Source organism: Athene cunicularia (genome assembly GCF_003259725.1).
Source record: "Athene cunicularia isolate RWA chromosome 11 unlocalized genomic scaffold, athCun1 chr11_part1, whole genome shotgun sequence".
NCBI lineage: Eukaryota > Metazoa > Chordata > Aves > Strigiformes > Strigidae > Athene > Athene cunicularia.
The window spans coordinates 17,878,112-17,891,085 of NW_020799113.1; the positions used below are offsets into that span (position 1 = coordinate 17,878,112).

A 12,974-nucleotide genomic window follows, 5' to 3' on the forward strand; every position below is an offset into this window, starting at 1 on the left:
ATGGCGTCTGCAGGAAAATCACTGTGGTGCCATGACCTTTGGGTGTTTGCCCAGGATCAGCTGCCATAGGAAGCAACACCCACATGTTTTTTCTCTCCTGGTAGAAGATACTACAGGAGTTTACTATGCTGTAGAGCCACTGTAGAGTTGTAGAGCCACTGCTGACACTCCCTATGCCCAGTGCTTATCCTCTGAATCCTCACTCTACAGCCACTAAATATTAAATGGTTTTAATGCTAAATACACATCGAGCTGTGTGTTCATCGGTGAAAGGAAAGAAGAAGTGAAGGTACAAGCTAAGCTCAGATGCAGATAATCTTCCATCCATGAACTAGGACGGTGAAGGCACAAGCATCTTGAGTTAGATGAGATGGATCCTGCTTGTGACAACCTTGATTAAAAACTTGGCATTTGTCAGGACACAATGTTGGAGCTGACCCTCGAGTACCTCTGTACATGGAGTAGAAAATAACCCAGCAGTGACTCAGCTGTGTCTGTTAACGAATGGGGATCTGTTTTTTCAGTCAAATACAGCACAAGCCAACAAAACGAGGCTGGGGTATCCCAGGCACGGCCTTCCCTTCACCAAGATGATGTGGACAGAGGCCAGGACTGGCAGGACAGAGGAGCAGCTGGGAAGAAGCCACTGTCTCCAGGCTTGCTCTCTTGAAGTACCCACTCCCCTGCCTGCAGACCTGCCCCTGACCAAGACCCAGGCAGTGGCCACTGCTGCAGCCCAGCTTGTCGAGCACTGAGGACGTGAGCTTGGCTTTGGCACGGTGTGAGCACAGCACCTCAGTGTGCATAGTGCGAGCTGGATGCTGCCAGCAAGAAGACTGCCAAGAAACCCAACAGACGTTTAACCATTTTATTGCCATTAACCTCAACAGACGTGAATGTATGTCTGTGTAAGCTTTGCCACAGGTATCCTGCTTTGGCCACAGCCTGCAACCTCAGCTACACTTTTTCATCCAAGAAAACAGCCAGCAGAGCCTTTGGCATAGGCAGTACAATCCTGGGAAAATGTTCCCATGGTCGCAGGGTGCCCAGGGAGGGGTCACCATCCACGCACTGCACGTAGGCTGCTGCCACCGGTCTGTTCCCATGGGATAACTCGGACAACAGTCCTTTCTCCAGGCAGTGTCTCTGGCATCAACACTGCTGCTACCACATGCTGTTGGAAACAGCAAGTGAATGCACAAGAAACTATATTTACTCCCTATTTTCAATATTACTGTGTGAACATATTCAGTATCAGCTAGTCCTTATAAAGGATCTGTATTTAGTAGCCTCAGTTCGATGAGCTCCTCTCCCTGTATTTGGGAAATACCATTTCTTGTGCATTTTGCTTTTAGCAGTGTAACATAGTTGGGCTTCACCTCCCTGAGCCTGATAAACTGAGTGACTCAGAAACCTGCAATCTGTTTCAAAACAAAGCATTTAAGATAAAAGATATAAGCAATAATTGAGCTGCTCGGCTCAGGAGTATAAATGCTAGAGGGTTACTCGTACTCAAAAACCTTCTAACCTTTCTTCAGCTTTTTTTAACCACTGCAAGCTGTGGGCAAGGCAGGCTGCAAGTAAGAGCTTATCCACTCCTGCGTGCAAACCCCGGAGCTGGGAAGTAGAAGGAGCTCTGATGCCAGCACTGTGCAGCAAAGATGATGTGGAAGGGGGAGAGCTGAGCACTCGCTCCATGGCCTCCAAAGTGCTCTTATTTCTGCTGATTAAACAGGTGTCAGCTTCTGAGAGGATTGTGTGTCATCCATCCTGTTGGCTGAGACAATTATTTATCTCCAGCAACAGTTTGGTCTTGAGATCTGCAGTTCAAAGAGCATACCAGGAGTGCTGTCATCCAGCGCCATGTGTAGCAATTTGTACCCACTTGGATTTCCCTGTACCCAAAGAGATGGCACGTCCAACACATCCCATCCTTCACCAGCTCAGGCTCACACCCAGCCCGTCCTTCCAAGCAGCCTGGGCAGGGACCACCAGCATTCTGGTGAAGCCTCAGAGATACCTCCAGCAGGGACCGAGAACAAGCACTAGCTAAAATCAGCTCAGCATCCAAACAGCAGCCTGTCTGAGCTTCCCATTCCCTCAGCTGGATGTTAACGTGACAGCAGTGCTGCGGCACTCTCTTCTGGTTGAGCTTCGTGGGGTGCACGCACCAACGGGGACCAGCTCAGCTGCGGCCAAGTCCAGGGGAAAAATATATCTGCTGCAGCCTGAGATGGGAGAAGTTCCAGGGGAGAGCAGCCAGAGGAGTAAACAGTTTTGGAATGCAGCCTCAAAACCAACACTGAAAATGTTGTATACCTTCATATAAATTGATGGCTGACCCTCATGGAGACTACCAGGGACAGATGAAAAACAGATCCAGGCAACTGAAAGAATTTAAGTCATTGAGAAACACATGGAGAATGATGGAAAAGACTAAAGATGGGGAACGATATGAAGAGGGGAGTTAAGAGAAGAGGCAAAAGGTGTGTTGGAAAGGAGATATGGAGCTGGGGTTCCTGGCAGCCAGGCTGGATGCCTTAGGGTGGGAGTGACCCTGAGGCACAAGACTCACAGAGCTCAGCTCACCTGAAGCAAAGACAGGCCGAGTATTGGGGGTACTGAGTCACAGTCCGCAGTACAATCACAGAGGGCACCAGTTAAGCACTGGGAAGCAGTGCCCTCGCCCAGGCAGATGCTAGAGACGCCCCCAGCCAAGGTTCCTCTGGAGATATCCCAACTGGCATTGGAAGTTGGATGCTGTCAGGGAGGAAAGGGTGGATGAGATAGATCCTGCTTGGCTTTCCTCCATCTGTTGCTAGCATCCTGCCCCCTCGAGAGGCTGGCAGGCTGCATCAGCCTCCCCCAAACCTCTGATCCCCCAGAGTAACTCAGGTGGAGCCAGATACATGAGACTGCATCACCTCCATGGACATGGATGCAAAGGGAGGTGAGGCTTTCCAAGCCTCAGAGCCAGGGTGTATGCAGGATCAAATCAAATCGGAAGCTAATTTGCTGTCGGGCAGCCAAGGAGAACACTGCGTGGAAGAGCTGCAGGCTGTGCACTCCAGTAGCAAGAGTGAGAACCCCCTGAAGTCCCAGCACACAGATTGAGGTTTAAAGGATGCTGCTGTTCACAAGCAAGTCATGACAGGCTGAAGGCAGTAATTACAGTAACGAACTCCTCCATCACTGTGCTGCTGTGATGCCGAGTCCTTTGGCCAGTTTGCAGTAGATTTCTTCATTTGCTACACTCCCAGCATTAAAGGAGGGTCTCAAAGGCAAGACTAATTAATAGGTAATGTTAAATTGAAGGGAGTTGAATTGTAAGAAAATACAGAAAATGAAGATGGAGGAAGTGATAAAGGTCTTCAGGGCACTGCCAAGAGCTGCAAGAGGAAAAGAAAAATCATTCCCTCTCTTACACCTCCCCTTTTTACCATCACCTTGAAGTATTTTGTTCCTGAGGACAGAGGAGAGCTGGGTCTCTGAGTAGCAGCACTGCAGAGCTGCCTCGGTCTGTGGGGACATGTGAAGAAATGCAGCTGTCTCTTAAATAACAGGAGTTGACACTAGTTGTGAATAGATGAGTGATCGTGGCTTCAGCCGTCACAGCGGAGGATCTGATTTCAAATGAAGCCCCATTCATCCATCCAGGGCCCATCATAAGGCTATTAAGGGAGCATCTGTCACAAACCCACAATGGCTTTAAATGCTTGTAAAAGGGCACAACAAAAATAAGCCTGCTTAGCTTTTATACATTTCTCTGGGTGATGTGATTTTTTTAGCATAAATGAATGATAAATATGATGGGTAGCCAAAATACGTGATGTGAGCTGGATGAGATTTGTTTTTCACCTTAGCATAGAGTTTGGTTGGTTGGTTGTTCTTCCAGGCTAGCGGGATAGGCATGAAAGCCGGTGGCAATGAGTTTTCTCGGGTACACAGCCCCAGTGCAGTGGGCGTCCTGCTCTGGAGGCCCGGCTCAGAGCACTCTGGGCAGGACATGAATGGAAAAGCCTTTTCCTGCTTTACAGTGCAGCAGGGAAAGCATCTCCAGCGGCAGGACAGGGTGTCGCATTCAGGCCCCGAGGGATGCTCTTTGGCAAGGCACAGGGGGAAGTATGCTCATTACTAAATCAGTGTGATTGAGTTACTCACCAGGACTAAATCCACAGCCTATGTTAAAAAACCCTCACATTTAGATAAACTGAAAGTCAAGCTCAGACGTCATGGCTATCTTATGTGAGTGGTTCCTGCTTATACCTTCTTGCAGTCACCAGTAAACTCCCCACAATGTCTTTATTCTCTGCAAGCTGCCACCCTCTGGCTAACACCTGAACGGCTACCCTCCCATCCTGCCCCCTACATGTCACCTCCTGCCCCACTGCCTCCTCAGGTGACATTCAGGCTGCTAGAAGCACAGAGATTGAATGGCAAGGCCATTGTTTATGCACAGACCTGCTTTATTATCTTCACTGTACACTGAAAGCATCTCATCTGCATTAGATTGATGCTCCTGGGGCTAGAGGGGGTGTTTGGGCCCTGTAATGCACATCAACTCCCCCTTTCAGAGGAACTAGAGTGTCTGTGTTCAGCTCAGTGGTGGTGAGAAAGGCTTTACTGTGTGATGCAGTTCTGTGTTTGTAATTCATATTAAATTGTAACCCAAATTCCTCTTTTCTTTATAAATTATATTTAGTTGGGCTGAGTTGTTTTGAAAAATTGTCTTGAATGTGGATGAAAAGAGATTCTGGTCATATGTGCACAGCTGTTGGATTCCTCTACAAAAACATTTCATGATGAAAGACAGGACTTCCTACCCAAAGTTTCAGCCTATGGAGGCATTGCTTATGTTCATAGATTTTAATAGAGCAGAATAAGGATAAATGCTTTAGGACTATCCAAATGTTTTAGAAAGCTATATCTCCTCCCTACCCCGCAAACACTCCACCCCCCCGATTTATACTCTGAGATTATCACCATCTAAGCGGGCCCCTGGATTTTGTCCAAGCGCTGCATCTCCCAGTCCCAGCCCTATGCTGACTTTCACACTGAAGCAGTAACTCAGGCAGATTCTTGTCCCTTCATTTGAGCTGACTGAAGGTGAGGCATGTCATTGGAGCAAGCTGCCCTGTCTCACTCCCTTCCCAGCAGAGAGGCAGGTACCTGCCAAAGGTGACTCGACCTGTCTGTTCTGGGAGCGAGACTTATATGCTCCAACTTCTTATCTGAATAAACCCTTGCAGAAAAGCATGTGTATGTACAGCATCCAGCACAATGGACTGACTGGGACCTTCATCCCTCAGGGAATAAAAATAGCCAGTAATATTAAAACTGTATATTTTCACAGATTGCAATCGGGGCCACAACACACACACACACACACACACTTAATTTCCTGCTTTCAGTTCACTATCAGATTTTATGCTTAGGTTAGTGGGGTTTGTTAACATTTCATTTTTCCCAGAAGAGGGTTTTTTTTTCCTTTAACTAAAATACACATTCAGGCATGAAAAATGAGATTGAAAAAGATTGATAGGAAGCTGAAGGATTCATCTAAGATCACCAAAGATTAATATGTGTCTTATTCTTATCTGTTTTCTTTTTCTTTTCCCTTCTTCTCTCAGCTACCTAGACAGCTTAGATCGAATTGGAGCTGCAGACTACCAACCCACGGAGCAGGATATCCTCCGAACCAGGGTGAAAACAACTGGCATTGTAGAAACCCACTTCACATTCAAAAACCTCCACTTCAGGTTAGTCTAAAACTGCATGTACTGGTAAATTTTCAGGGCATTTATTTGTCACAGGGTTTCCCCATAGCTCCCAAAGGAGAAATTGTGAAATTACTGGTTAACACATAGATGGCTCCCACTGCAGAAGACATGGCATTTTGGGTGGGTCAACAATATGTGATGTTTGACAATCCTGTCTTGAAAATCACTACCTTTAAGATAGGAGCTCATGGTACTTTCTTCTAACCCAAACGATACCACTTTGTTGGGAGGTATAATATGAGATAGGCCCCAAGTCTGATCAAGCTCATAAATGTAAAAGTATTTGGCCAAATCTTTCTCTAAAGTGGGTCAATCTCTTGTGAATAATGCTATATATTGAACCTCACGATGCCAGCTAGTAGAGAGAGGGGGGCATGTGAAATGCTGGGGTTTCAACCCCAAGCCCCAAATTAATGTTGACATGTGGGTGATTCCCACAGCCCTTCCCAAAGGGGGGGTGAGTTTGCCTTTAGGCTTCCCTCCAGGGTGGTGCCGGCCTGGCAGACAGAGCCATTGGGTAAAGGAGCCCCAGGTGTCTGCAGTAAGTAACCCAAGGTCAGGTGTCCCACTGAGGGATAAAAGCTGGGACCCCTTGCAGGCAGGGGCAGTGTCTGTCTGTGAGGGGGATGCCCTGTGCAGAGTTCCCTGTTGGGGAAGGACCTCCTGCCTCCCTGGGACTGGGCTTCAGTCATGTCTGGCTGTTGTAAACACGGGCTGTGTAGAGATTCAGTATGTGGCTTCCTTGGTCTTATGTGTCTGGCTTGTTGACTCAGTGGTCTCCCATCCCTTCTATGGGAGACTGCATGTTACCATTTATTCCACCCATTGTTGGTCATGCGGTGTTGTTGTTGGGGTCAGTGGGATTGATGTCGATTAGGTATAATCTGACTGACTCTCACCTCTGTACTGATCCTTTTATATCAAATGTAATTTGGTTATTGGTTCATCTTTATGCTGGCTGTGTCCTTTATGCTAGGCCTGATAACTGGTAAAACAGCATGAAGACAAAAAGCCACACATGACAGTATTTAGAACATACAAAACTCGAGTGTGCTGTCTTGACCTCTACAGACCCTTTGGAGTCCAGCATGCTGCTGAGGCTCTCCCACAAATCCCCATATCCCTCACTGTAACTGCTTCTCCTGTCTTCCTCATCTCCAGGCTCTGGAGGAGGAGACCAAGCCAGTGGTTAAAGACCCTTTGTTTTGCTTTTGGATCCTTCCAGGGACTGTATGGTCAGAAAATGCTAAGACTGCTAAAGTTTCCTCTTAACTAAGAAAGAGCAGGTGCTGACAGTATCTTCCTGTGCCGTAGGCTCTTTGATGTCGGGGGCCAGCGGTCAGAACGCAAGAAGTGGATTCACTGCTTTGAGGATGTCACAGCGATCATTTTCTGTGTCGCGCTGAGTGGCTACGACCAGGTGCTCCATGAAGATGAAACCACGGTGAGTCTAACCGGGTCTTGGAGGCCCCAGCACTTCTTTACGGGATACTGCATAGCCATCAACTGCGCAGAGATCGCCAAATGCTCACTGGTGTTCTGCAGTAATGTGCTTTTGTCAGTCACTCCCCCTTGACACTGAAATCCTGGGGAGATTTGTCCTCCTCCACACACTTCGAAATCAAGCCTGCATGCCCAGGTAACGCTTAATTGCATGGGTAAAGTCACAGTGGTTTATTTCTCCTTTCTACTGACCTGTGTGTTTTGAAAGTGTGTTAACAGGACCCTATATCCATAAACAGGAGATATAGCTAGGTGGGCTTCTAAAACAAATGTTAAGAAAGCAATCATGCCATGGTGCAGAGGTGCAGGATGGCCATGCACGCTGAGGTAGGCTCAGGCTAGGAGTATAACCTATTACTTCAGGCTACAGAAATTCATTTTCCTGAGTGAGACTGGAACGGTATGATTCCTCAGGTAATTTGCTCTAGGAGGGCTTTTATGACTTCCCACTGTGACATTAGGCTCAAAATACCATCTGGAAATACAGCTAGCGAGGACCTGTGTGCTCCTTGGTATTAGAGTGCAATTAATACAAGTGAATTAAATACACAAAAAGGATGCAGGAAGACTCATTATTCTGGCTATTCATTCAGCATGATGGGGATGCATGCTGTTGGGACTAACAATGACTGCAGCAGGCACCCAATTGCATTTGTCCAATGAAAAGGAATTAGAAGCCATACTCAGACTTGGTAATGATTTCACCTGTGCCCAGTCTGTGCTGGAATGGAGGACTCACTCCTGCCAGTGCTGTCTCTCTGAGGCTCTTTATTCTCCTGCTGGTAAAGATGTCAGGCTTGCAGAAAGCTGTTGATGAGGAAGGAATTGAGACAAAGATTGCTGTTAGGTATCAGTTATCTCTTCCCAAAAAAGACCAGGTGGTGCTGTGGTTTCTAGCCACTTTAAGCCAGGTTTATGAGCTCTAGCAAACTATTTGATGAAGTCACCTGGTTGTATTGACGCTAGAATTCAAGGTGATATTAACATCATGACTATGTCCCTCCAGACGGACTGAGATACCCTACACTCTCTTATGTCCACTATTTATAACCCTCAGTTGTCACCTCCCTCTGGCCCTGATATGCTCAAGGATGCTCAGTCCTGTAGGATTTACTGGGAAGGAACTAAAATCTCCTGACATGATTTGAAAAACCAAGCCATTAGCTCAATGCAATAGAGCTCTGCAGCTGGACAGGGGAAACGCCCCCAGGAGATGAAGAAGAATGCACAGGAAGAGGGCAGACCCACGGGGCAGGGAGCAAAGCTGTGATCTGAGCAGAGAGCAAGGTGCTCTGTGGGTATAACTTGGGCTATGACACTCAGACCATGAAGCCAAAGGCAGCCTTTAATACAGATCACCTTTAGGCACCAGTCTACACAAGCCAGAGACTGTGATTCAAAGTCATGGAGCACAAAATGGAAGAGCTTGAATGCCAATGCCATTTTTTAAATGTCAGCCCTAACTCAACTCCTCTGCGATGGAGGTTACAGCATCTCTTCTGGGGATGCTGAGCTCTGCCAGTGACTGTCCATCACCCAGTACCACCCTGGTGACGAGCAGGGTGCCAACTCAGCTCCTCCCCAAAGTGCCCTATTGCAGAAACAGGGATTTGTGCAGCTCCAACTTTCCTTTTCCATCAGGAAAGCAGGCTTGCACTTCTCTGGCACAGCGCTGACATTTGCTTGCTATTTCAATCCCTTTTCACAAAGCATTTCTGGGGATGCTGAGCAACAGGAGGGCAGAGGCAGCTGCTGTTCATTTACACATTCGGCGTAAACGGGGGAAGGATTCGGCATCACCACCGCTGTGCCTGCAAGACGCCCCCGCCTAACCCAAATAAACAACCCTGAGCGAGGCCAATGCAAATAGGAAAAAATGACGGTGTCAGATCTTGTCTGCCTTATTATACCCCCAGCACAAATGACAGGTGGAAAATGCAGCCCTCACAGACTCTGGCCCTCTCCCAGCTGAACCCCTGAGCATTCAGTCTCCTCCATGCTAACATGGTTCCTCTCCAAAAACCCAGCAGTAAAAGCAGCATCTCTTCAGTCAGCTGATTTACCGTCTGTCTGCATCCGTCACATCTGCTGGCTTTAATGACGTAAATCAGCTTTTATTGCTTCTCACTTAGAAAACACAAAGAGGAGGCAGCTGAAGGACTGAGCTGGATGCTGCTCCTCCATCTTCATTTTCTACAGAGATGCTTACTATGGTCCGGGCACTTCCAGCTGTATTAAGCCACTGTAGGTTTGGGGGCTGTACAGATGTCTCTGCGAGTATGAAAAGACTTGTAGAGCTTTCATTGCTGGTGTGGAGCCACGAGAGAGAAAGAGCCCTACTGCATCTCAGGTGCCCAAAAGACCACTTGCAAAGCCGTGTGCATAGGGAGAACAGCTTTTCCTCGTGCACTCTCTACCCTGTTGAAAACAATCACAGGCTTTCACAGGGCCATTTTGCGCTTCTCCAAGTCAAACCACTTTAGGTGGATGAAACTGCAGCTCAGATAAAGTCAGCCTTTAACATGGAGCAGGGGCTCACCTTGTTAAGCTCAGTTAGTGCAAGGGCACTGGGATCTGTGTAGTTGTAGGGTCAGCTCATTTCACTGAAAAAAGCTCACAGACAACAGGTTTACTGCGAATCCTTTCAACCAAGACTGAGCAAAAGAGCTGGTTAAACCAGGTTGGGTGAAATGCCCCCGACCTGTTCCTGCCCTTAAAATTAAAGCACAGCTCTACACTTGTAAGGTTTTTTGTGGTTTAATGCACTCTTTCTGTTAAAAGACTGAGCACCCATCCTCCTGCAGCAGCTAAAAAAGGGCTGTTGTATGAGAAGCCGTCACTCCCTAAGAGCGGGTAGTTTTTTATAAGGGATATATTTTTTCTCCAATTCCCTGCCACAAAGAGCAACACGGCAGCAGTTGAGGAAAATGAGTACTTCTCTATGTCCAGATCAGAAAGACATAAATAAAAAGAACTTTCTGTATCTGCACCTGTAAAGACCATGCTTTGCATAGAAGCCCCCAGTGCTGTTGAATCCAGCCTCTCCCATTGCCCCAAACACCTGCAGATCTAAACTACTTCCCTGCATGCCTGGCTCCCTGGGGGGGGGGGAGCAACCTGCGGAGAAATTTAAGCAATGCCTTCATCAGTCCCACTGCTGCCAGCCACAGCCCACAGCTAAAGCTCTCAAGGCAAAATTGCACCCTCTGCCCAGCCCATCCAATGCACAAGACACTATCTTCAAGGTATTACACCTGCCTCTGCATTTGCCTTTCCCAAGTCTGTTTGTACACAGAGGGAACATCCTGCTTTAACTGACTGCACAACTCCGTGGGTTATGTCTTTGCATAATGAGGCTATTTTGACTCCTTTGTGATTTATCTTTATGTTTCATAAGCTGAGGTTACAGGAGGAAAAGCCTCAGATCTGTAATCTGGGAGGAGAGGGACAGCAGTCATGTTAATCAGTAAAACTGGAGAAGATGATTAACAAAGGTAGATTTGCGTTGTTCCTTCTGAATGGGATTCCTAATGACACTTAAAAAAAGACAGCAATGGCATGGGACTTATCACAGGAACAAGGACTATCCTCTTTGGTTTTTTCCTTGCAAATTCAAAGGAGTCATGGCAAGAGACGGAGCTGTTCGTGCTGCACATTGCTGCCTCTGAAACTAAGACATTTAGGTCATCCATATCTAGCCAAGACATGAGAGTATTGTTCATGTCCCCATTGCTGAGCATGGGATGGGTTGAAGGCGCTGTGCTGGTGACCCTTGGTGTGCATTAGTGTTAGCCTGTTGGTTCATATTTCATTGCATGACCTGGTTAGCATGCCCTCTCTGCTATCATTGGGCAAGAAAAATTGAATTGCAGAGCTCAGAAATTGCTTTAGGAGTGACAAAGCAAGTGAAAGTGGTTTGAACACCTTAGGAAATATAAGCAGGAGGGGAAATAGGAAGTTTCTGTGCTTAGGATAATCATCAGTGTCCTTATAGTTCACATGACAGCACTTAATCACCAAAGAAAACAAACAAGATTGAATCGACTCTGTGTTGCAGAAATAACCAGGCCTTCTCCCATGCTCTGGTGAAAAAAAGATGGGTCTTATGAGTGTGTTTCTGACTGGGCAGAGTCTTGACCACAGCATCCTTTCTCCCCGATGCTCAATGGAAAGCTGTTTGCCCTTCACATCACCGGTGGGGACACTGTTGTGCAATGACATCTGAATTTAGCTATAGGCAATTCTGACTTGTCCTGCACAGGAAAACTTAACTGGACTTTTAATTTGTAACAGCTCTTTAACGCGGCTGGTGAGGCTCCTTCCCTTGTTGAGGTATAAAGTATTTGCAGGCATAACAGTTTATAAATACTGATTTTCAAATAGGACATGATGTTAAAAAGCCAATGTTTCAAGAGCCCTCCCCTTAATGACAGACCAAATATAAAGTAGGAAAAAGCAGCACAAAGGGTCCAAAAGCAGGTGAAGTAATTTATATCACTTCATATAAAAGTACGAGAAGTGCAATCCTTAATGCCTCCTAGCAGAGCAGGCACATCTGCTCCATCACAGCAGCACAGGTGCTCCTGGGAGGGACCCTGGGGAAGCTTTAAGGGACTTAAAAGGGTCTTTCACTGTGGATTTAGTGGTAGAAATGGGATTATTTGGGGCTTTAACTTCTTTAGCCGCAGCCTGTGCTTTTACATGTAGTACGCCGAGACTGCCTCCCCATCCTCGTGTTCATCCAGGGCCTGCCTGAGCTGCTGGAGGTCTCCTACAAACATCTGTTAAACTAATAACAGTTGGGAAGCAAAAGGAAAGGGAGGCAGTGAGGCATTCCCGGTGTTAGTGTTAGTGGGCACTGGGACAGATTGTGTCCGTGTGTGGGCTCCCAGGAGCTCTCCTGGAGTGCGATGGCATTTCCCGCATGGCACCCAGGTAGGGCAACAGGAGCATCTGTACCTGCTCACCAGGGTATTGCTCTGCACCTTTGCCAGGCACAGAAAGCGGTTCCTCGCTTTTGAATAATGCTTTCTTCGCTTTAGTGATAGGGAGGGAAAAGATGGATTTTCAGACCAGATTGTTTCCCAGGTAAATAAGGATGAGTGGACAGGGTGGTGGCTATATTTGCTCAGCTAACTGGCAGAGCTGGGGGAAAAATCAACATGCAGAGATCAGAAAGCCAGGCCAAGCAGCCCTAGGAAGCTTTGAAACGTTTCTGGAATCTGAAAGGAATAGAGGATTTTTATTGTAACTCATTTTCTACAGGGATGTATTGGTTTGTGCTGTGTGTATATTCTGGTTACAATTGAACACTAAGAGTCACTATTTCATGGGAAAACACTCTAACTTTGTAACAAATATTAACACAAACTGTGTAAGAGAAGCAGAAGGATTTCTGTAGGATCTTTATATAGTGTTGCTACTGTAGGAAGGTCAACTTCACCTAACAGTGAAGCCCAGCTCAGGAGAAGTCCTCAGCTTCTCTTTCTTTACGAAAAACAGTGTTGCCTATGGTGCTTGCTGTGCCAGAAGGTGCAGTTGCGCACTGCTGCTCCCCGCCAGGGCTGCACAGCGCGGCACGGGGCTGTGAGGTGCAGCATGGTAAGTATGGTCAGCTCCAGGCTGGTGGCTGCTGCTGATCAGGTGTTGGTTTAACCCATGAGCAGTGTTCTTGTATTTCTCCATGCTTTT

General features: G+C 47.1%; 1 protein-coding gene across 1 annotated transcript in view; it reads left to right on the forward strand.

The window, feature by feature from the left end:
* The window catches only part of GNAO1 (G protein subunit alpha o1), an 88,946-nt gene that overhangs the window by 62,850 nt on the left and 13,122 nt on the right, over nt 1-12,974 (forward strand). The window contains exons 3-4 of the mRNA XM_026856541.1: nt 5,631-5,759; nt 7,095-7,224. Coding sequence (XP_026712342.1) covers nt 5,631-5,759; nt 7,095-7,224 — 259 coding nt within the window. The remainder of the gene's footprint in view (nt 1-5,630; nt 5,760-7,094; nt 7,225-12,974) is intronic.